The 26,350-nt window shown below is 39.1% G+C and overlaps 1 protein-coding gene across 9 annotated transcripts in view; it reads left to right on the forward strand.

Moving 5' to 3' along the window:
* Positions 1–26,350, forward strand: part of anks1b (ankyrin repeat and sterile alpha motif domain containing 1B) — a 300,917-nt gene that overhangs the window by 225,249 nt on the left and 49,318 nt on the right. For 8 of the 9 annotated variants that reach the window (XM_066705629.1, XM_066705625.1, XM_066705627.1 and 5 more), the window contains 3 exons: positions 5,223–5,839; positions 9,636–9,708; positions 14,421–14,527. In XM_066705629.1, coding sequence (XP_066561726.1) covers positions 5,223–5,839; positions 9,636–9,708; positions 14,421–14,527 — 797 coding nt within the window. The remainder of the gene's footprint in view (positions 1–5,222; positions 5,840–9,635; positions 9,709–14,420; positions 14,528–26,350) is intronic. The other variant, XM_066705626.1, reaches the window with a different exon arrangement.

Below are 26,350 nucleotides of genomic sequence, written 5' to 3' on the forward strand. Positions count from 1 at the left end.
ATCAATTTAAGAATAGCTGTAACTTAGCAGTCTTTCTTTTAACAATGTTTGGATCGACGTACCTATGTGAATTCGTGTTTTATTGTATTAACATTATAAAAAAAACAACACCATAATCACGTCACGGATGATTATCTCCAGCAGTGCCTGTGCCTTGCCCTAACCACCTACAAACCAGTCTTTACAAAGCTGGCCAGAGTTCAACGATGCCACCTCTCCCATTAGATACAAACAAAGGTAACACTTATATTTTTTTGACAATTTAATAAACTTTGTTAAATTACTAACACTGATACTACTATGTTTGTAACCCACAGACTACATATTTTCAGTTAAAGTTATGTATGAGTTTCTATTTTTCTGTTAACCTTCTGTACATGGCCCGCCCCCTGTCATAAAATTCACAAATTGGCCCGCGGGTTTATCTAATTGAGTACCCCTGGTATATTTCAATATTTGTAGAACCACAACATTTGAGCTATCGCCTAAAAGCCAAACTTGCTAATGTTCAAAGTGCTAGTCAAGGCGCTGTACAATAAATACATTTTGTATTTAATAATAATATAGAAAAGTACAGCATTATCTTCTGAAAATGTTAAGACTGGTTTGTCTGAGCAACTGGCTCATTGAGAAGAAATGGGTGACCTGCGGTAATATGGTATTAGTTCTTATATTGAGCCCAGTGCTGTAGTGAAGTAGCAGGTATACTCTAATTCCTTAGAGGGGGGGTGACATTTAGGGATTTATGCAAGGGTATAAATAAGATCTTCTGAAATTAAGTGGGCATACACAAAATTCCTTTCAGTTTAAGTGGGCATACAGCATATGCCTGCATATAGCCTCAACTTCACCACTTATTGAGCCTATGCCTTTAAACGTCTATAAAATGCAGTGCAGATTTTCTATTCACTTTATTCACTTTTTCAGGTTAAATTAATCTGATGATCTAACTTCATTTCCATGTGACCTTTTTCTGTACATTTTATAATGAAGAAGCAGAAAACTATGGCAAAGTTTTTTTTTTTTTTTTTTCTACAGTTTTGTACAATTGTTTTGTACTGAATTGCTGAAATTGTTATTAAAACAATATTTGATTGAAGGATTTCCTTGGAATTATTTTACACCAATTCTGCTAGAATTAAACTAATATGTAATATAATGTTTTATGTCATTTTAATGTGATTAAATATGAATTAGTGAAAATTTGAGAGCTGTAGCTTTATAATTTTATAATTTGTATTAATGTATTTCCATTTTGTCTAATGCATGTAGTTATTTTTACTTGAATAATGAAAATATGTCTTTAACCTTTAGTCTCTATGTCTTTGTTCTTCAGATTAATATCAAGAGCTTCTAACAGTTAATAAATACATTTTCCCCTCTCCTCAAATGAGGTACATCTGGACAGTGACCTCTTTATCTATTCCCAGCCTAGACAGTGCTAGACAAGGTATAAATAATGCATACAAAAAAAAAAAAATATATATATATATATATATATATATATATATATATATATATATATATATATATATATATATACACAATAAAGATGCAGATGTAGATGTTACAACCTATTCACAATGTTCTAGACACTGCCACCTATTTACCCAATTTGCCTTGGATTACATAGATTGCTTTTGATCATTTTCTCCATTTCCAATCTTCCTGGTACAAAAGTTTTTGTTTTAATTACCTTAAATCTTTGGATAAAACTGGTGCTTTCCTAAAATGGCTAGGGACACATATGTGCTATTATACATTGCAGGAAGCTTGTCGGAGAAAGTGGGGGAACTTTCACCTAGAAAGGTGTACTATAGAGTGTTGGATTAAAAGAGGCTACTGCACAACATCTCCTGTAAATTTCTGTTAAAGTCTCAGTAATGGATTGTGTATTGTCCTGTGCATTCTTTGTTTTTACAGTTAGCTGCGAATCATAGTATTGGTTAACCTATCTCTCCATACTTACAAAGTAATTGAACAAGGATTCCTTCTTTGAATTTGACACGTTGGATTTCCCTACCAAGAAACTCTTGCTTACCATATTCATATGCAGCTGAGCACTGTGTGTCATTTTGCTGTCCAGGAAGATAAATACTCCCCAAAATTAAACCGTTCTGGCTGTGTGAGCTCCGAGGGTAGAAAAGCTGTACAAGCAGATGTATCCCTGCTTTCTTACCATATCTAACAACTCCTCCTTCTCTGAGCGCCTGTAATTTGATCTTTATCTCCTTTAAGCCTGTTTACAGCGACTGTTACACTCTTTATACATCTTGACAATGTAAGCCCACAGTAGATGATCGAGATCTGAGAAATTTTGCTTTGCCTGTTATTCATTCTTCACTAAAACTGAAGTCCTCTCCAATTACTTATCACTTGGAATTTCTATTCAGATAACATATCAAACCATTACATGTCCAAAAGAGCTTATTCTTCAGAGCTGGACCCATAAATCTATGCAATTGAGCTCGGATTCCCTGGTGGGATGTTTGATTTACTGATTTTAATATTATTTTGTTATTTATTACCAAGTCTCAATTTACACATTTTTTTCAGATGGTTGGATTCCCCTTTTCAGATATGTATTATATCTCATGATCTGAAGTGAAAGCAAGAACAAAAAATCTTGAGATATAATGCTAAAAAAAACACTGATGCGGATAATAAAGCTGCTGTTAAAATGAAACTATGATCTGTATTATAATGATGCATAGACTGAGTGCAGTAGAGGGTGACGAAGCAATAGCAAAGGCTTAAGATTTGAGGTTTGCAGATAAACTACTTTTTATAACAACAATGGTTTTGCAGTACTTTCTACCAGTTCCCATTTCCAAAGCTGTCACTCATTCAGAAGGAATTTCTCTAACGATCAATATTAAAATAAAAAGTCACTTCTCATGTATTCAAAATTCAAATAAAATATTAAAATATATTTCACATTTGGTCTATTTTCGACAAAGTTTTCACACATTTAAGGAGAATTGCAGGGCAATTGGAAAGGAAATAATAACAAAATGTCATGAACACAGCAGGAATGGGTTTGTTAAATCCATTAATATCGAACCAAAGTTGTGGCATTGTTTGCAATGCACCAAGGGATATTTCTCCATTCCATTGTAGTTCTGCATTTAGGTGGCAAGCTTGTGCTTTAAAACCTAGTTGAAGTTACTACCCTTCTATATCAAATGTATTTGATAGATGACAAATTCTATCTTCCCCCTGCTTGTCTAATAAGCCGGATTGATACCTGTATTGTGTAGTGCTCTCTGTGCTTTTTGCTGTTGGCTTTAAAGAAGCCTAGAGTTCTGTTTAGACTCAGCAAAAATGCCAACAGCAGACTTTCCTAGCTACCAAGCATTGAAGTACATTCCCGTTCACATCTTGACTAGGTTAACTGACCAAACAATTCAATCATTCAAAATCCAGCAATGGAATGGGTTGGAAGCTCCAGTATCACACAACCAGCGCCGTACTACAAAGTTACATCAATAATCTATTAAGCTGTTGGTGTATACTGGAGAACAAGGCCCCAGTAATAATACAGGTCCTGCCACAAGTGACTAATACAGGTTCACACCCTTGCCTAGCCTGTACTGGATAACCTGGATCAATGTAACTGACCGTCACAACTAATGCGTATTTCTGTATTGACATGGAGTTACCAAATAGGCCTTTTGTCCTGGAAATGCCTCAAGTCACTCAAGCTCAGATTCTTCCAGGGACAGGAACCTTTCCGGTCTTTAAATCCTGGGTGCAGGACAGGAATCTATCTCCCCACAGAATAGAGATTGTGAAGAGCTACAGATGCCACCCACTGTTGTTGAAAATGAGGGATGTAAATCCTCTTAAGAAAACTGGTTTATATAAAAAACAAAAGTAGAGTAGGGTTCCCTTTTCCCCTGATTTACTCAAGACAATGCAGCGTCTCCCTTTTCTGAAGAGAGGGCATTGCCAATCTTTACATTCCACTTCATTTACTATTTAGGCCAAGAGGAAAATCGCACTGAAAGTCACATTGTTGTACTTAAAAGCATGGTTAAGTGATGATGGTTCATGACAGTTGAGAACAGGGGTTTCTCAAGACAGTATGATTCACCCAGTGCAACCATATGCTACAGTGCCATTGAGTCCCATTAAACCACAAACTAAAGATGATGGCTGAATTCTGAGTGTGTATTGTACAATTGCAAGACAGATGTCCCACAAATATGGGACAGCATTATGGTAACCCTTTATCAAAGCATGCTCCCATCAGCTGTTTCTTAGATGTTCAGTCAGTGGGAAAAATCCATTGGCTTCTGCAATGTGCTTTTATATTGTATTTGTATTTCCCCTGCTGAAAGTCATCCACAGTTTATGTAAAAAAATATAATATTCATTAATTGACACTAACTTCAAGCACACTAATGTTAATTTGATAGAATTCCTGTCACCATCAAGTATAAATATAGTTTATATCCGATCATATATCCATCTATCTTACATCTAACTTAATTTAATTTAATATTTTTGTGTTTCTATATTATTTCTAACTTTAATTTAGTTGTTCATCCTTGTAGCTTCCAAAAACAATTCAGAAGAGCCATATAAAATGCACCTAAAGTGATGACGGATTAGATATTCATATGCATTTACTTTGGTACTAATAGCAGTGCAGTTTTAATATATGATGTCCTTTGTGTCACCATTCATAATAGTAATCATCTATACCTCAGTCCAACTAAGGACAGTCCAGTGAATTCAATATTAGCAATTAAAGGTCCCAAACTACATTTTACGGATAGCAGTTTGTGATCCGTGAGATGCCTCAAGAATGGATTTCAGAAGATGAGTGGTTCTTCCCCCCCTGGGTTAAATGAATTTATCTTCCCTTTGCAGAAAACATGAAGACTCTCCAGACATGTACTGTAATGTCTGAAAGTAGTTACTCTGTATCCTCACACTTTAATGCACCAGAACATTGAGGGAATTTAGAAAACATCCATTTGTGTATTATTTCAGCTCATGTCACTCGCTCAATAGCTCAGCCATAAAAACACACAAAATAACACTGGGCATGTGCTGCAAAATGAAATGGATCAGGTGGCCATGCCCATTGTGTCAATCCAATAACCCCCCCTCAAAATAATTGCATTTAAAACAGTAATGTTCTTGCGTAGGCTTGTGAAGTAATCTCTCTGTCTCTCTCTCTTCCCCTCCTGTTTTTTTTTGTTTTCTGTCAGAAGAGATTCTCTGTCAGCGTGAAGCCCCAGCCGACGAGGAGCTCCCAGAAGGGCACATCCCAGAGCAGTTTGCTGGCCTTCTTCACGGCTCTTCCCCTGCTTGCGAGTCTCCGGAGAACCCCTACCAGTTGTATAGTAAAGTGAGGAAATATAGCGGCCCGGAGCCCGGCAGCAGCCACAACACCAACCTCCTGCACACGACAGACTGCAATGCGCACTTGCTACGAACTAGCAGTGATGCATCTGCGCTGAAGAGCACCAAAGAAACCAAACCCCAAGTTGTGTACAGGACTATTTTTCACACAAAAGTCAACCAGGCTGACCCCGGCAACTTCCTGAACACCAGGAATGTGAGGAACGGGGAGCAGTGGGCAAGTGGCACAGCCGGAGGTTTCGAGGACCGCGCTTGCACTTTAGGGAGGATGCGTTCCATCCCCAAGAATGTCCTGGACCTACAGCTCTGCAGGAACATCTCCAAGTCTGACTCCAACCTCATCTCCTGCTCGCCCATCGAGGAGGAGTACAGGTCCAGCCGCTGCGAGCCGGTCCTGAGTAGCAAACCCAAGCCAGGGAAACGCTTGGAGAGGACACCGTCTTTCACCGCAGAATGGGAAGAGGTGAGTATTGTGTGTCCAAGGTTTAATTGTACTGGTTGGGTATGCAACTATCTCTCTCAGGTGTTGGGTGTAATGAAGGTATACTGTACTGAACTTATGGAAGTCAAATATTTACCTGATTGAGGACAAACCTTGTCATATTTCTGTGAACACAGTGGATGTTTCAGTTTTGTTCAATCATTCTTAAACTAATCTGCACCTCTCACACTCTGAATTGTTTTCTCGATGAGTTACATGACAGAGATTTACGTTGAGCATGATGGTAAGTGTAATCTCTTGCGAAGCTATCAATCCCAGCTCCTCATGATACTGTTTGTTTTTAATGCAGAATAACTAGGGTAGGAAATAAATCCGGTGAAATTCATTTGCGGAGTGTATTTTCTGCCACCAGGAGGAAGTCTGCTAATAAAAGTTTAGATTGTATGTTTGTACAATCTCTGGACAGGAGTGTGTAAAGATTAAATTAATGAATGGCGTATTTAAATAGATGGATTTGTTGTGTAAATCACATTAATATAATACCTCATGCGTTTATTTTTAATACCACAGCACATCATTCCCGTACAGGCTCCTACATAAAATAATATGTTATCTGGTTGTTCAGTTGATGTGACACTAAAGGTCATGTTTTGTTGTATACTGTCAAACATTTTAAGCCGTTAGCCTTTACTTATTGTTATGTAGTAAATACACCTCAAGCTATGGTGATGTGCATGCACTCAGAAAGTATGTTTCAGTTATTTTTGAAGCTTACAGGGTAGGGGGCAAGGGGAGTAGGGTGGATTTGAAGCCTTGAGTTGAATTCTTGAAAAACAGAACTGACACATCTACTGCATTTACTTTCATAAACATAAACGGTTACATGACAAGAAAGCATTTAAGATACTTAAGGGTGGAAGTAAAACACACAGTCAGGTCAGAAGACTAACTGCTATTAAAAGGGGTTTTCCTTTTCGATTACTCAGGTATATGACATTGTATACCATATCATTCCTGGGGCACAATTTTCTTCTTGTCCCAGAATTCCATATCAGTGCTTTTCAGACATCACTGAACTAATTTTTGTTTGAACACTCCCACATAAGTCTAATTTAACACATTAAAGTATTACTGTTATTCATGGTTTATACTGTCTAGCTAAATTTGATGTAATATGTTCGTTTGCACACGGTTGCTTCTGCCATTACTGCCATTGTGCAGTAATGAATAACAGAATATTCTTTGGCTGGTAGCCAGGGTATATAAAAACATCACAACACTTGTTCACTTTGTTTACAGTGTTTAAAACTCCTCTGGTGTCACAATTGCTATATTGCATTTGCATTCAGTGAGGGAAAAAATATTTGATCCCCTGCTGATTTTGTACGTTTGCCCACTGACAAAGAAATGATCAGTCTATAATTTTAATGGTAGGTGTATTTTAACAGTGAGAGACAGAATAACAACAAAAAAATCCAGAAAAACGCATTTCAAAAAAGTTATAAATTGATTTGCATGTTAATGAGGGAAATAAGTATTTGATCCCCTATCAATCAGCAAGATTTCTTGCTCCCAGGTGTCTTTTATACAGGTAACGAGCTGAGATTAGGAGCACTCTCTTAAAGGGACTGCTCCTAATCTCAGCTCGTTACCTGTATAAAAGACACCTGTCCACAGAAGCAATCAATCAATCAGATTCCAAACTCTCCACCATGGCCAAGACCAAAGAGCTGTCCAAGGATGTCAGGGACAAGATTGTAGACCTGCACAAGGCTGGAATGGGCTACAAAACCATCGCCAAGCAGCTTGGTGAGAAGGTGAGAACAGTTGGTGCGTATATTCACAAATGGAAGAAACACAAAATAATCCCTCGGTCTGGGGCTCCATGCAAGATCTCACTTCATGGAGTTTCAATGATCATGAGAACGGTGAGGAATCAGCCCAGAACTACACGGGAGGATCTTGTTAATGATCTCAAGGCAGCTGGGACCATAGTCACCAAGAATACATTTGGTAACACACTACGCCGTGAAGGACTGAAATCCTGCAGCGCCCGCAAGGTCCCCCTGTTCAAGAAAGCACATGTACAGGCCCGTCTGAAGTTTGCCAATGAACATCTGAATGATTCAGAGGAGAACTGGGTGAAAGTGTTGTGGTCAGATGAGACCAAAATCGAGCTCTTTGGCATCAACTCAACTCGCCGTGTTTGGAGGAGGAGGAATGACCCCAAGAACACCATCCCCACCGTCAAACATAGAGGTGGAAACATTATGCTTTGGGGGTGTTTTTCTGCTAAGGGGACAGGACAACTGCACCGCATCAACGGGACGATGGACGGGGCCATGTACCGTCTAATCTTGGGTGAGAACCTCCTTCCCTCAGCCAGGGCATTGAAAATGGGTTGTTGATGGATATTCCAGCATGACAATGACCCAAAACACACAGCCAAGGCAACAAAGGAGTGGCTCAAGAAGAAGCACATTAAGGTCCTGGAGTGGCCTAGCCAGTCTCCAGACCTTAATCCCATAGTAAATCTGTGGAGGGAGCTGAAGGTTCGAGTTGCCAAACGTCAGCCTCGAAACCTTAATGACTTGGAGAGGATCTGCAAAGAGGAGTGGGACAAAATCCCTCCTGAGATGTGTGCATACCTGGTGGCCAACTACAAGAAACGTCTGACCTCTGTGATTGCCAACAAGGGTTTTGCTACCAAGTACTAAGTCGAAGGGGTCAAATACTTATTTCCCTCATTAACATGCAAATCAATGTATAACTTTTTTGAAAGGCGTTTTTCTGGAGTTGTTTGTTGTTATTCTGTCTCTCACTGTTAAAATACACCTACCATTAACATTATAGACTGATCATTTCTTTGTCAGTGGGCAAATGTACAAAATCAGCAGCGGATCAAATACTTTTTTCCCTCACTGTAATTTCTTGGGGTTTTACGCCATTTCAGACATTTTTATTCATTACACCCAAATGGAAGCGCTAGAAGAATTATTCTTCTCCGAGTTTAGCTTTGTTTTGCCCCGCAGTATTTGGACTCACAGCTGTTGTCCTGCTGTTCTCTGTCCTGGGCTAGTTAATTGTCCCTGTTTAGAGGCATCAGTCTAATGAATAAACACATAAAAATTGTTTCTCCTCTGTGTCCTCTTTCTAAACATTGTCTGCAGGCCCTCCCCAGATAGCAACACATGATCAGTATCCAGATGGAGAAAGTGTCACAGGGGAGGGTGGCAAGCAGGTGGCGGCAGCTGTTTCGCCCCTACTGGGACTGGTGCTAGCCTGGCTCTTACCTGCTCTTCACATCACCTTTCCTATTAGGGATCCACTGTGCCTGCACTGGGCATGGAAAGTAGAGTGCTCTATATAGGCACTTCCACTGTTCTAGATGGGATGGGAGCCATTAAAGACAACTATGAACAGTAAGCCTGTCGTCTCTTAAAGCAGGTCACCGGCCTTTCCAAAGAGACCTGTAGACCACTGTGCTGTCTTGAACTCACATCTTCACAAGGTTCTAAAGACTTCTGTGGGACACTAAAGGTGTGGACAGCTGTGTTGGATGCAGGTTGTGCTAGGCCTGTTTTGATGATTAAATACTGCAGGACAAAATCTGTGCTGAAGTGTTTCACAAGATTCTGCAGCGAGGCCTTGCTTAGCTTTGGGCTGAGGGAATAGGTGGCAGTTGTCACTGTGGGAGAAAGCTTTGAACTTTGGCATCAGCAGGGAGAGGCAACAATGGAGACAGAAGGCACTGCTACAGCTGGCCTGACAGGTATAAAGGGCCTTGTTAACCTTCTTCTTTGTCTTATTTCTGCAGATTGATAAAATCATGAGCTCTATAGGAGCAGGAATCAGCACAGGCCTGGAGGAGATTAAGGAGGACATTTCAGGTAAATATATCTCAAAATGTATGTGCATCATGATGATGATGATGATGATTGATTGTTATTATTATAAGTAGTAGTAGCAGCAGTAGTAGTAGAGGTGTTGGTTTTATTAATAGAGTATTATTAGTGATAGCAGTAGTATATTATTATTTGTAGCATTTATACCAACATTGCTTTTTACTATGGCTTATATAGTGAGAAATGTCAGATGCTCAAATGGCATTTAATTTCTGAACCCAAAAAAAAAAAAAATGGTGTTGTAGTTTATTGAGCTATAATTTGTCCTTTATCAAACCTTGATGGCAGGAGCTCTTGTTGTAGCAGACATTAAATGGTTCCTTGGCTTATATAACATCTGTGGGGCTATACAATATGCAGCCCTCAAAACGCATTTAAAAATTACCCTTTGATTAAGGGGAAGTAAATAATGAAAACAAATGTTATAGTTCCAAATTATTACTTATCTATTTTATTATGAAAAGTGGAAGCAAATCATAATTAAACAGTCATTTGTCAGATTTTGCCAATATTGGTGCCGGATCTGTTTTCAACTTTCCATTCTGTCATTAATACTTTATGAACTGTCTGAGGTCACCACATTTCTCCATGTATGCTATGCATTGTCTCTCTTGATTTAAGGACTCTTTTGGGTACCCATTCTTAACTTGCATTGGATACATTGCAAATGCAATTCTTATTTTGTTAACACTGAGACATGTTTTATATGTAAAATAATTGAAGTGAAAATATATTGAAGTTTCTTTGTGGGGTTTATTTTTCTGTAACCTCAGAGAATAACTGGTTGTATTTGAGAAGCAGGCCTCCTGAGGGTTTTGGACTGAACAACTACAACACCAACAGCAGCCTCTGGAAAAAAATGAATAAGTGTCAGTAATTTTGGGCTGGTTGACAATATATAGTGGTGTTCTGGATGCAAGAGGCGATATAGAGTTAGGTCCATAAATATTTGGACAGTGACACAGCTGTCATCATTTTGGCTGTGTACGCCACCACAATGGATTTGAAACAATCAAGATGTGCTTAAAGTGTAGACTTTCATCTTTAATTTGAGGGTAGTTACATCCATGGTGAATGATGTAGGAATTACACCCATTTTATATGTGGTTCCCCTAATTTTAGTGGCTTTGGACAAATTAACATCATCATGAATTAACTATTCATTTCAATACTTGGTTGCAAATCCTTTGCAGTCAATGACTGCCTGAAGTCTGGAACCCATAGACATCACCAGATGCTGGGTTTCTTCCCTGGTGATGCTCTGCCAGGCCTGTACTGCAGCTGTCTTTAGTTCCTGCTTGTTCTTGGGGTGTTTTGCCTTCAGTTTTGCCTTCAACAAATGAAATGCATAGTCAGTTGGACTCAGGTCAGGTGATTGACTTGGCCATTGTAGAACATTGCACTTCTTCGCAATTATTTGCTTTCACAGTATGCTTCAGGTCATTGTCCATCTGCACTGTGAAGCGCCGTCCAATGAGTTTTGAGCCCTATACACTTCAGAATTCATCATGCTTCACAGATGAGGTGGTATGCTGATCATGAGCAGTTCCTTCCCTTTTCCATACTCTTCTCTTCCCATCATTCTGGTACAAGTTGATCTTTGTCTCATCTGTCCATAGGATGTTGTTCCAGAACTGTAAAGGGTTCTTTAGATGTCTTTTGGCAAACTCTAATCTGGTCTTCCTGTTTTGGGGGCTTACCAGTGGTTTACATCTTGTGGTAAACCCTCTGTATTTACTCTGGTGAAGTCTTCTCTTGATTGTTGACTTTGACACAGATACGCCTACCTCCTGGAGGGTGTTCTTGATCTGACCAACTATTGTGAAGGGGTTTTTCTTCACCAGGGAAATAATTCTTCTTTCATCCACCACAGATATTGTCCATGGTCTTCCGGGCCTTTTGGTGTTACTGAGCTCACCAGTGCGTTCTTTCTTTTTAAGAATTTACCAAATAGTTTATTTGGCTACACCTAATGATTTTGCTTTCTCTCTGATTGGTTTGTTTTGATTTCTAAGGCAAAACTGAAGGCAAAACACCCCAAAAACAAGCAGGAACTAAAGACAGCTGCAGTACAGGCCTAGTAGAGCATCACCAGGGAAGAAACCCAGCATCTGGTGATGTCTATGAGTTCCAGACTTCAGGCAGTCATGGACTGCAAAGGATTTGCCACCAAGTATTGAAAATCACAATTTAATTCATGATTATGGTAGTTTGTCCAATTAATTTTGAGCCCCTAAAATTGGTGGGACCACATATAAAATGGGTGTAATTCCTACACCATTCACCCAATTTGGATGTAACTACCCTCAAATTAAAGATGAAAGTCTACACTTAAAGCACATCTTGATTGTTTAATTTCAAATCTATTGTGGTGGCATACATAGCCAAAATTATAAAAGTTGTGTCCTTGTCTAAATATTTATGGAATAAACTGTATGTGCTGTACAATGCCATATAATCAAATTGGATGTGTTGCCTTTTGCTGCAATGACTTTCAAAGTTACTTTGACTGTATTTTGCTCTATAGCTGTTATTTTGAATGCAAAAAAGTAAAACGAACCTCCAAAGATGCTTCTTTCTTAGGGATCAGCTCTATGAGAATGAGGTGAAGTTTCACCCCTTTGACTCTTCCACTCGAAGCCACCATTACTCTATATGTAACACTGAGCATCCTTTGTTACTTTTAGTACTATCCAATATTACAGCATGCACACAAAAGGAAAATAGGAGAGATGGCTACATTTCATCATCATTCCTTCACACTTCCGAAGTGGAATTCTGCAGTATGTGCTTTTTTTTTTTTTTTTTTTTTCTATTTTGATCAGACGTTATTCAGACAGAACAGACGGAGCACTCTGCCTTTTTCCAGCTTGTAGATCTATTTTTAAATGCAGTGATGCCACTCCCCCCCCCCATCCCAAGAAATGTTGTTGATACTGCTTAAAGGAAATTATATTCTGCTATTATATGCCAGGACTCATGGATCTCAGACACTCTAAACTATTACATGTTCTGTTAAAGAGAAAATGGGAAAATAAAGAAAATATGTGGTGCACAGAAATTACAGTGTAGAATTGTATGGATAGCAGGAGGGGAGGGGGGGAAGTGTTCGTTATCTTTGTAAAAGAAAGCACTGAAGCTATTTTAAAGCTGCTGTGAATTCAATGGAGTGCTGGGGGCTACTCTGTCAAGAAGCATAAAGATTGTGACGAAATCACTGCACTGGCATCACCGGTGATTGCCAAAATATGAACATTGAGGAAACGACACCTTCTGAAATCAGATGCAACATTCGTTATCTGAAGCTGTTGTTCTGTGAAATATGAAATGCTGTATTAGAAGCTCTTGATTAAGGATCTATTTGTTGTACCACCTACAGCTAATGTATATATTTAAGCAACTCTGGGGCTTCACAAGTTACAGCAGTTGGGTAAATAATTTTGCTTTGTAGCTATTCTATTCATTATTGTGAAGGAATACAAATAATAGTGTTTTTACATTATTTTGTTAACTTGATTATTTATTTATTTATGTATTTATTTATTTATTTATTTATTAGTTGTAAGTGTGTGTGCCATCCACTGCATATGCTATTTTGGCAAACACTAGCAATCAATGACAGGTTAATTGGTTTAACAATAAGTCTGCAATTTGTCAATTTCTGGGTGAAGCAGCTAGTGAGGGGCTGAGCAGGGGGATCCTGTCATTGGCTTGCTATCAAGGGGACTATGTAATTATTTTACATGACAGCCCCATCTTGAAGGACACAGGTGCCCCCAAACGATCATCCATTTCCTTCGCATGATACAGGAGATGAGACACTGCCTGTCTCTACTGTGGATGCAACTCCTGAGCTTCACACAGCTCACTCTCTTCCTCTCCTCTCCGTAGATTTTTCCCTTCTACCTCCAGCCGCAAGCTAAAAACAATTCTTTAATATATGTAACCACAGAAAAGAAAATCCAATTTACCACCCCCCCCTTCTAAATCACCCCCCCTCCCTTGGGGAAGGAGAGGACGTAAAAAGGGAAATAAAATTGCTTTTGAACTTTGCTATTTTCTGCATCTATTTTGACTGCTCTCATCATTCAAGATTGGTGCTTGGGTGGGTGTGTAGGAGGGAACAGCAGCCACGGCAAGCTCCCAGCTCCCAGACAAAGAGATCTGCCTGATCTGATGGCTATTATGGAGAATGCGAGGTGTAGCCAGGGCTGGGTAATGAACGGCAGTGAGGGGGAGCCGGGAACGTGGTGCCGCATACTGATGAGTGTAGGAGTACTTGATAAAAAGAAATCTAGCTGCCAGCAAAGCACTGCTCACCGTGGAGAACTCAGACAACATATAACTGGAACCAGCAACAGCTGACAGCATCGTGCATGCTCACCGTGCAATTAGTGGTTATTAATAACGGATCGATACCTTGCAATTTAAGATGGTGATTGAATACCAAGCAGTACCTTAAAGTGGCCAGCACTACCAAATAAGATTGGTGTTTTTTTTTTGTTTTTGTTTTTTCTTCTCCCCCTCCTTTCCTGAGATCTGTGTGAACATTATATCTCTCAAGCTGGCGGGCTCTTTCGACAGTCACTTTGCCCGGAATATGATGTGGCAGTGCCAACTGTCGCAACCGGACTGCCGCTGCTACCGTGTCGACGGCTACTCTTTGCTCAAAAGACTCCCTCTTCATCCTCTCATAGGACCCCGGTGTCCCGTACAGTCGGTGGGACAGTGGTTGGATAGCATTGGGCTCGTACAGTATGAGAACCACCTGCTGGCTAATGGATTTGACAATGTGCAGTTCATGGTGAGTAGACCCTACAAGTTTCTCTATGTGCGCATGAACACTTTGCTTTCTTCTTCACGAAATTCCCTGAAATGCTATAACAGTTATTTGACTTTACTCCAATGCTGTAATTCAGAAATGAGAATTGTAATCTTTTTTTTGTTTGTTTTTGTACAGCTGCCACTTACTATTGCTTTTCTAATATCCCATGCTTTGGTCTTCTTTTTAAACTAGATTTATAAATCTGGTAGTCCACATGATTATAGAAAATGAAACTTCTGGTCCTTTTATTTTTTAATTTATTTTTTGTTATGTGAGAATTATGTTAAAATGGGTCATTTATAACTACTTCTTGATGTTAATATGCTTTATATCTTGGATTCTGTAAGTTATTTTCAGTGAACCAGCCATCTCAGTATAGTTACGTAATTATACATTTAAACGAAAAGCTTTTATTCCGCTTGTCATAATAGAAATCTTTTTTATTTTTATTTTTTTCTCAGCGCATGCTGGAAATGTGCTTTGTTCAAATCCTCCTTCAAGGCTTTACAAATATACAGGCGAAACAGTCAGTCAAGGCTAACTGAGGGAAAATATTGTATTCAGGAAACAAATACATTATTTGTTGTAATTTGCAGGGTTAATATTAATAATTATAATGTGATGAAAATAAGAATAGCGATCATGGTAACAATAAGCCAGTTCACCATGATCTTCATATCTCTCACTATATTAATTTGGTGGCATTAGATAACATATTTTTATTCAATTTCAGAGGTATGCTAAGTATAACTTTACGTAAGCCTTTTAATTAAAGCATTTCCAGTTATTTAATGCCACCACTCCCATGCTGCTGCTTCCCCCAGCACTGTGCACAATATGACCTGCATCTGTTCTTACTGTTGCCTAAGCAACTGGCACACTCCTGTGGGCCATTAAATGTGATGTAGTGTATCACTTTTTGGTTGTTCGGTGTTGGACAGAAGGAGGCAATAGGAGATTATAATTAACCCTAATAGAATTATCATCTTGAATTGCTGTATGTGTTTATGAGCAATGAAATGCTTTTTTTTTTTTTGGTCATTTACATCTGAATTTGACTCTGTGTTTAATATTTCAAGTTTCAAGTTTCTCAAGAAATGTCTCAAGTGTGTGAAAACACGGATACAAATTATGCAAACTGACATCAGACAGACCACTAGTTCGGCAAAGTGTAGAATACATACATACATACCTGCCAAAGAAAAAAGTCTGAATTGGATCCAGATGTTTTTGCGTGTGTGTGAATTTGATGCACCGTCAGTTCAAATATAAACTTTGGGTTCAATATGTTGTATAATGTATAATTCATGAGATAATTTAATTTGTTGGCCATAATGCCTGCTTTGTGCTTTTGTCTTGCAAAATGGAAGAATTGCTAGCAATTGTCATGAGGTATGCCATCAAAACATCTTTAATCAAAAATATCAATACACATTGCGTTGTCAAATCTTTTATACTTTAACCAACTAAAAATGCATCAGATGAAGTAATCTGCTCTTTATAAGCAAAAAGTTGAAGTAAAAGCAATGTAATTTCACTACAGTAAAACACAGTAAAGTTTTTAACATCTTGCCACAAAACCCAACCACCCATTTAAAAAGAAAGGCTTCAAAGATCTGGCTCCTGTGTATGTTGCTTGGCAGAAAAGCAAATTATAATTTTTACATAACAAGCTTAGACCTCGTGTGCTTGTATATCATTTGACAGATGATTCTGAATTTCAATGTTTTTGGCTGTGTTCCAGCAGTGAGCTATCTCTAAATAGTGCCTACCTAACAGTACTTATCTCCATTTTAAAATACATCCCATTGTATCCATCTCAACATCCTTCATTGAATGGTGTAATTATATAAAGATAGAGAGAGAAAACATATAAATTGCATATATATTATTTATGTCTTAAGAAATTATTCTCACATATATTTGTAGGAGCATATATCACTTCATTATTGAAACATTGCTAGCAAGGAGGGGTACTTTCCAAAGTTCCCAGTATCTGTTTATTTTCCATTCACAACTAATAGGATGTCATCACCACACTATAGAGACCCCAAACACACCCTGCCCCTCCTCCATGTATTCCAGCCATTTCTTCAGAGCATGGTGTAAGGCTTAGTTTTCACAAAAGAAAAGACATTGCATTGGGATTGTATCATTTTAAGTTACATGTCTACAGAGCTTGTTTATTTTATCTAACGTCCTTCCATAATACAAAAAAAATCTCCATTTAGTATTAAAATAACTATCATAATAGATCTGTTTGCACAATATAAACACATACATCAGTTCTACTAACCCAAGGAGTGTGATCTGTTTATGTTTTAGTACACCAAAGGGATTCACAAATTAAAATTTCAGCTCACATGAACACATTTAGTTTCACCCCAGCTTGTTTATGAATACTTAAAAAAATCTAAATAATAAGGATCCATATCCCATGTTAGAGCACAAACTAGTTGCCCCTTAGGAAAGAAATGCGTGGCAAATCTGAAAAGGAGAGAGATCAGATTTTAATGAGTTGTTTTAACAGCCTGGGCTTTCCCAGTAACAAAAAAACAACAACTGCCAAAGCCAACAGGAATTGTAGCCTGCAGAGGATGGAGGAGGAACATGTTTGCTAGTATAAATAGATTGTACAGGGGGCTCCCATACTTGCTGGGGTGAACTAGCTTCAGTGGTTTGGCCAGCGAGACTTTGTGCTGCTTTATATTGTTATTCAATATTCCCAATTTAAAGAGAGACAGCTATTTGTGGTGATTATAGCCCCTTATTATGCTCCTACCTTACATAATCATAATAATAATAATGTTTCATGAGTAAAATAATCAGGCGGTTTTCCCAGTAAGTGTTTAAAAACTTATTTTGATTACATGCAGTAATGGAGTTAATGAGAACTGAGGCATTTGAAGCACAATCTTAAAATAACAGGTTATATCCAATCTGGATCAGTGTGCATTTGTATTTTCATTCACAATTTTTGTAGTCAGAGTCCTTGATATTAACCGACCTGTTGAAATGGGAACACAACAAATGATTAATCCATAATATTGATGCACTAATTGTGTCTTGCTAAAATGCCTTCTGCCCAGCTTTGGTTTATCCAGTGTAAATATGTGGTTGCCTAGCACCCCCAGTTCTGTTCTCAAACTGTCTGGCTTCCATCATTACCAAACCATTTGCGAATTGCTCAGATAATTCTCTTTTCATTTTGCATGCATTACACTGTGGACTATCCATTTTTATAGCTAAAAACTCTGTTCTGTTATCCATTCATTTGCTTTGCATGTAAGCTACCAGTCTTTAGTGAAATTCGTTTACAGCATCTCCAACAGTGTCTCCTAGTGGCATGAAACAGCGCTGACTGAGCTGCTGTCTGTTCAGCTGCTCTGGTGCCTCCTGTCAGATCAACTTGTGTCAATCAGCAGCACTAGAGTAGCTCACTTTGCTTCCCAGTCTTGTTCTGCTTCCTTGTGCCAGGCAGGAGAGTTGGCGCTGTGTAGAGGGCATCTGGAGCAGAGCCATGTGCTTGGAGTGAGAGTAGAGCTAATCCACAGCTGGTAATGTTCTCGCACTGAACTCTTCACCTGGAGCTGTGAGAGACTGTGGTCCCAGTGTCCAATCAGAGTACCCAAGTGGTCAGATATTGAGGTCCTCCACTCTCTTGCCAGCCTAGTCCTGCCCAGTCGCAGTTCAGCACTCCTACGTTTTCGACATTTCAACTGACAGCTTGCCGTCAAAAAGCACCATTTTAGAAAGAGCAGCCTTCCCACAGACTGGTTTAAACAGCACACATACACACAAACACACACAGCCGTGAACTTGAAACAGTACACTGTTTGTTGATTCGTTTCTTAACGACTCAGGCTGATAATTGACAAGAATTAGCAACATTTTCTTCAGTTTCACACTCATTCACAGCTCTTACAAACCCTCAGAGTTTGAGATTCTTCCTCCCATTGAAGACTGCAAATGCAACAGCTGTTTTCAACCAGTAACACATTGGCTACCAAAACTACACTCATCCCGCTACATCCAACAGTTTAAACAACTGGATTACTGAAGTATAATTCAGGTTTCCACTCTTTTATGTGTATTCTTTTGTTGGAGTGTGCAGGTGAAAAGTGAGAATTTAAATCCATGCCAATAATACATTTTCTAGGGTATTCCAAGCATGAGTAAAATAAAATTTTATAATACATCTAAGCAACCAAGAAGAAGACCACATAGAAGATGAGGGGACAAGATCAGTGGAGTAATCTGAGCAAGGCCTTCATCCAGCCTTGGATCAACAAAGACTCTCTCTCTCTCTCTCTCTCTCTCTCTCTCTCTCTCTCTCTCTCTCTCTCTCTCTCTCTCTCTCTCTCTCTCTCTCTCTCATATATATACACTCACCTAAATGATTATTAGGAACACCATACTAATACTGTGTTTGATCCCCTTTCGCCTTCAGAACTGCCTTAATTCTACGTGGCATTGATTCAACAAGGTGCTGAAAGCATTCTTTAGAAATGTTGGCCCATATTGATAGGATAGCATCTTGCAGTTGATGGAGATTTGTGGGATGCACATCCAGGGCATGAAGCTCCCGTTCCACCACATCCCAAAGATGCTCTATTGGGTTGAGATCTGGTGACTGTGGGGGCCAGTTTAGTACAGTGAACTCATTGTCATGTTCAAGAAACCAATTTGAAATGATTCGACCTTTGTGACATGGTGCATTATCCTGCTGGAAGTAGCCATCAGAGGATGGGTACATGGTGGTCGTAAAGGGATGGACATGGTCAGAAACAATGCTCAGGTAGGCCGTGGCATTTAAACGATGCCCAATTGGCACTAAGGGGCCTAAAGTGTGCCAAGAAAACATCCCCCACACCATTACACCACCACCACCAGCCTGCACAGTGGTAACAAGGCATGATGGATCCATGTTCTCATTCTGTTTACGCCAAATTCTGACTCTACCATCTGAATGTCTCAACAGAAATCGAGACTCATCAGACCAGGCAACATTTTTCCAGTCTTCAACTGTCCAATTTTGGTGAGCTTGTGCAAATTGTAGCCTCTTTTTCCTATTTGTAGTGGAGATGAGTGGTACCCGGTGGGGTCTTCTGCTGTTGTAGCCCATCCGCCTCAAGGTTGTACGTGTTGTGGCTTCACAAATGCTTTGCTGCATACCTCGGTTGTAACGAGCGGTTATTTCAGTCAAAGTTGCTCTTCTATCAGCTTGAATCAGTCGGCCCATTCTCCTCTGACCTCTAGCATCAACAAGGCATTTTCGCCCACAGGACTGCCGCATACTGGATGTTTTTCCCTTTTCACACCATTCTTTGTAAACCCTAGAAATGGTTGTGCGTGAAAATCCCAGTAACTGAGCAGATTGTGAAATACTCAGACCGCCCCCCCTGGCACCAACAACCATGCCACGCTCAAAATTGCTTAAATCACCTTTCTTTCCCATTCAGACATTCAGTTTGGAGTTCAGGAGATTGTCTTGACCAGGACCACACCCCTAAATGCATTGAAGCAACTGCCATGTGATTGGTTGGTTAGATAATTGCATTAATGAGAAATTGAACAGGTGTTCCTAATAATCCTTTAGGTGAGTGTATATACACACACACACACACACACACACACACAGACGTGCTCAAATTTGTTGGTACCCCTCCACACAAAACAAAGAATGATCAATTTCCTCTGAAATAACTTGAAAATGACAAAAGTAATTGGCATCCACCATAGTTTATTCCATATTTAATCGAAATCAGACTTTGCGTTTGATTTTGTTTTTCAACATAATATTGTAAATAATAAAACAAATGAAAATGCCATGGACAAAGATGATGGGAACCTCAAACTAATATTTTGTTGCACAACCTTTAGAGGCAATCACTGCAATCGAACATTTTCTGTACCTGTTAACAGGTAGTTTTTGAACACTCTTCCTGAGCAAACTGCTCTAGCTGTCTCAGGTTTGATGGGTGCCTTCTCCAGACTGAAAGTCTCAGCTCTTTCAATAGATGTTCGATAGGATTCAGATCAGGACTCATAGACGGCCACTTCAGAACAGTCCAATGTTTTGTTCTTATCCATTCTTGGGTGCTTTTAGCTGTGTGTTTTGGGTCATTATCCTGTTGGAGGACCCATGACCTGCGACTGAGACAGAGCTTTCTGACACTGGGCAGTACGTTTCGCTCCAGAATGCCTTGATAGTCTTGAGATGTCATTGTGCCCTGCACAGATTCAAGGCACCCTGTGCCAGGCACAGCCCCAAAACACAACCGAGCCTCCTCCATGTTGCACTGTAGGTATGATGTTCTTTTCTTTGAAAGCTTCCATGGAGGCCAATTTTGCTCAAAAAGCGATGGATAGTGCGATCAGAAACTGACGTACCTTCACCTTGGAGTTCAGCTTGTATCTCTTTGGCAGTTATCCTTGGTTCTTTTTCTCCCATTCGCACTATCCTTCTGTTCAATCTGGGGTCGATGTCCCTCTTGCGGCCGCACCCAGGGAGGTTGTCTACAGTTCCATGGACCTTGAACTTCTTAATAATATTTGTAAACTGTTGTCACAGGAACCTCAAGCTGCTTGGAGATGGTTTTGTAGCCTTTACCTTTACCATGCTTGTCTATTATTTTCTTTCTGATCTCCTCAGACAACTCTCTACTTTGCTTTCTCTGCTCCATGTTCAGTGTGGTGGACACAATGATACCAAACAACACAGTGACTACTTTCCTCCATTTAAATAGGCTGAATGACTGATTACAAGATTGGAGACATGTGTGATACTAATTAAAGAAACTAATTAGTTTGGAATATCACTATAATCCAATTATTAATTATCTTTTGTAAGAGGTACCAACAAATGTGTCCAGGCCATTTTAGAATATCTTTGTAGAATGAGCAATAATTAATCTCTTTTCACAGCTTCTTTGCTTTATTGTATGACATACCAAGTATACATGCAATAGCTTTTAATTTCATCACTTATCAGGAGGAATTAAGCATTATTTCAATGAGGTGTACGGGTACCAACACATTTGAGCATGTCTGTATATATATAAGATGTTAACAGAAATTGTGCTTTCTTTTAAATCACGACAGCCCACATGAAAGGTACACATTGTTTTGGGGGGAAAACACTTAATGTAATTGGTAGGGGGTAGTATTAAAATTAACCAAAAACATAGTCTGGTGTTAATCCCCTTCAGTATTGAGTGCAAAGACAATTGGCTCACACATGGAGAGCAGCAATGCACATATAAAGCAAAATACAATTCAAGATCTTAATTGGCAGTCTCACAGCTTGGCGTAAGGGACCTGCAGTCCAGAGAGTCCTCTTGCTGTCTCCTTCAGTGAGAGAGAGAAAGTATGTTCATTACGTTCTTAAACCGTGCCAAAATCAAATAATTGGGATGGAAAAAATTGGGATAGTTAAAGTATGCCTGGGCAGCAGTTTCAGAACTCATACCAAACTTCATGCATTCACATAGGATTCTTTTGGTGGTGTGTTATGGTTAATATATTTTGTTGTTTATCATGGGTCATGAAAGCAAAAACTCCACAATACCTTCTGCCCGGATTTCCACCATTTGTAACAGAAAGAGCTCATAACCGCAGTAATTACAGACGAGAGGAATCAAGGCAGCTCTGGCTGTTACTGGCCTGGCAGTTCAGCAGCTAAAGACCATTTTGGTTTCATCACAGCGCTGGCAGCATGTGTGGAATATAGATGCTGCTCGAGTGACTCACTGTATTTAAAAGCCTGTTACAGCACTGGGTGCTCAGCACTAATAAATTCAGAGCACTGGGTGCTGCTCACCCCCAACGCCCTGATTAGGCGCAGGGACAGGCTGTTATTTCTGACTGATGGTGCCAGAACTGGAGAGACTCCTGGTCAGGGAGAAATTGAGAGAGATAAACTCTATGAACACATTAACACAAAGCGCATGTCAGTAGTCCACAGATAATGGTGTTTGATGACAGGATTTGGTTGTGGACCGCTTCAGATGTGGATAACGGTTGCTGTTTATTTATTTTGTGTGTGTGCTTGTGTGTATTTTAGTGTGTGTGTACTGGAGGGTATTTACTGATTTTAATTTTGTAGGTGTCCTTAAGTAAATACAGGAAATCGATAACCTATCATTCTCTATTTGTTAATTTTTTATATATATTGTGATGTAGTGTACATTCCCAGAGGTGGATGGGAGGCTCTGGGACCCTGCGGGTTGAGGAAGGAGGCTGAAGACAGGGCGGCCATCTTGGTAGGGCCTCTTTAGGCTATGATTGGTTGTGGTCTGATTGGGGTAATAGGATAATTGAACCAATTGCACTTGGGGAGAAGTATTTAAAAAGCACATGGGGGAGACAACAAAGAGAGAGATGAGAAGGAAGTACAAAGGAGAGTCTAAGGAAAAAGACAAACACAGTGTGGCTTGATGGAGGAAACAAAAGGATTTTTGTTACAGGGTAAACAGACATAGCTGTCCCTGGCCAGTTGTTTTCATTTGATGTGTATTTGAGAGCCCAGAGATGGGTTAGGTTTTTGTTTGTTTTTGTCAATAAATACACAACCCACAACTATATCTGGTAGTGTGAGTTTTCAGAATGTTAACCATACAGGGAAGCTAATCCATCACAATATACAGGAACCCTTACTATGAAATACTATGGCCTTTGTGCACTCCAGTGTTTCCAATCCATCATGAGGTGTCGGACGGCAACTCATGAAGGACTGGAAACGCTGCAGTGCACAAATGTTATTTCTCTACATCTACATCTATATAGTGCCTTGCAAAAGTATCCAGACCCCTGACCAATTTTCTCATATTACTGAATTCAGGGGTGAAAAGAAACAAATTACAACTAGTCTCGTTCCTGTAATTGAGTAGCTTTTTAGTGTATTTGTACTGTATTTTTCAAATTTGGTAATTTTATTTTTACTTAATTATGTTTTGAGTTAAGTATTGTACTTCGATACTTTTAAAAAGGCATTCGTTACAGAGTACACATTTTGTAGGCTGTCTTGGAAAATAAAAATAAAACAAATGTGGATACAGACAAAGAGCAATAAATGAAGAAGCAATACATTCAAATTCAATTAAAGATTTGAAGTCAGTCATCCAGTCCAGCAGCAGTAAGGCAAGTTACTAGCTAGGTAGCCACGAGTATTAGTGGGTAGGGGTGTACATTTTTTAATTGAAGTCGAAAATCGATCGAAACAAGCATTTCATTTCGACCATCAAAATTTAAAGACGGGGTCGTGATTTATGTATTTATTTGGCTTCGCCAAACCAATATTACTTCAAGTATCAGAAAAAAAACAAAAGGACAGCAGACAGTAAATATCTCTGCGTGTGTGCATTCCTCCCACTCATACATTCTTCTATGTAACTAAATATTTGAGTTAAATACCTATATGGTGTTTCAGCTGTGAACTCCTCAAATGTAATAAGTTATAAACACTTTCTTCTCCAACCGCGGAACCTGCAGTTTATGCGGTAGGATATACTGACTACAAGATAGCCGACAATCTGGGCTTTGTAATCAAAATTAGTCATTGTGAAAGAGTTATAATCATGTTGATTCCTGAAACGTGATTTTCTACAAGTCATATATTAAAATATTATTGTCATAATTTATTTTATTAGCAGATTTGCACCTGCTATAGCTCTCGTCTGCCTGCCCTGTGATCGGCTCAGCAAGTTTCTAACGTTCTTTGGAATTCAATCATGACTCCAGAACTCCAGAAAAAGTGTTCATGCAAATCTAGAACTACTAGTGCATTTCATAAGCCCTTGCTATTAATTTACTGTTAATACTGTTATTGTTGATTTCCTGGCTGGCAGTGTTAATAATTGTTCAATTTTTGTCAAAAAGGTTATTAATTTGGAGACAAGTGTGTGAAGAACTACAATTGAAAATTGTGAAACGCGATAATTAAGCAAATTCCACACAGTTCTCGCTATGGATATACTCCAAGAGTGTACCCTTTTCACGTAGTATACACAGTTTAATCTAAAACAAACTATGTCTTGTAATCCCAATGCTAAAAACTGCTTCCCCCCCCCCAAAACGCGACATTTGATTCCTGATTTATATTAAAACGCAATACATCCATTTTATCCAATCAGCATTGCGATTTCTGATTTCTGAAACTGTAAACGTTCACACAATCACAATGAATACATCATTCAGCAATGTTGACGAAATATCAGACAATATCGCAAGTTACAAACCCGTGCGGAAAAAGATGTTTCTGTAAAATAAAGGGACAGAATAAAATTAATGACAAAACGGAATGCCCATTAACTATAATGGGGAGTGGAATGCCCATAGACTACAATGGGGAAAACAGAAGGATGGTCTATATCTCCAAATCCCACACAGGAATCTGTAAAATCCTGAATACACTTTATTTAAAACAACCTAATATATAAAACATAAAAGTGGTATGACATGGAATGACAGGTGCTTTCTATGGAATGACAGGCCAGGAATACTGAAATCACACTAAAAAAAGATTGTTTTCATACACACACACACACACACACACACACACACACACACACGCATTGATTTACAAGCAGGTCTCACAAATGAAATACTTTGGAATTTGTATGGTTTGTTGAAAGGCAGCTCCATGATACCACTTCCTGCATTGACAACAAAGAATCATGCCTTTTATCATTTGATTGGTTCATGCACAATACTTAAACCTATTGCTTTAATGTTAAAATGGAATAAAATAGAAATTACTGTGACGAAATGGATTAACAATATAATTTTCAGAAGTATGCCAAGCAAATAAGAGTTAATCAGTTTATTGCTGTTAATTGCTTATTAAAATTCATTATTATTAATATTTCTATGCAGACACTATATTAAGGGTGATTTACAATTGTTTCAATATATCAAATAATTTTACATACAGTTGCCCATTTACACAGTTTATTTTTTCAGATAAGGTTGAACTTGCAGTGTACATAAATGTAGATGACAGAACAGAATATATATATATATATATATATATTTGTTGGTGCCAGACGGGCCGGTCTGAGTATTTCACAATCTGCTCAGTTACTGGGATTTTCACGCACAACCATTTCTAGGGTTTACAAAGAATGGTGTGAAAAGGGAAAAACATCCAGTATGCGGCAGTCCTGTGGGCGAAAATGCCTTGTTGATGCTAGAGGTCAGAGGAGAATGGGCCGACTGATTCAAGCTGATAGCAGAGCAACTTTGACTGAAATAACCACTCGTTACAACCGAGGTATGCAGCAAAGCATTTGTGAAGCCACAACACGTACAACCTTGAGGCGGATGGGCTACAACAGCAGAAGACCCCACCGGGTACCACTCATCTCCACTACAAATAGGAAAAAGAGGCTACAATTTGCACAAGCTCACCAAAATTGGACAGTTGAAGACTGGAAAAATGTTGCCTGGTCTGATGAGTCTCGATTTCTGTTGAGACATTCAGATGGTAGAGTCAGAGTTTGGCGTAAACAGAATGAGAACATGGATCCATCATGCCTTGTTACCACTATGCAGGCTGGTGGTGGTGGTGTAATGGTGTGGGGGATGTTTTCTTGGCACACTTTAGGCCCCTTAGTGCCAATTGGGCATCGTTTAAATGCCACGGCCTACCTGAGCATTGTTTCTGACCATGTCCATCCCTTTATGACCACCATGTACCCATCCTCTGATGGCTACTTCCAGCAGGATAATGCACCATGTCACAAAGGTCAAATCATTTCAAATTGGTTTCTTGAACATGACAATGAGTTCACTGTACTAAAC

This window comes from Amia ocellicauda, chromosome 5, assembly GCF_036373705.1.
Source record: "Amia ocellicauda isolate fAmiCal2 chromosome 5, fAmiCal2.hap1, whole genome shotgun sequence".
NCBI classification, from domain to species: Eukaryota; Metazoa; Chordata; class Actinopteri; order Amiiformes; family Amiidae; genus Amia; species Amia ocellicauda.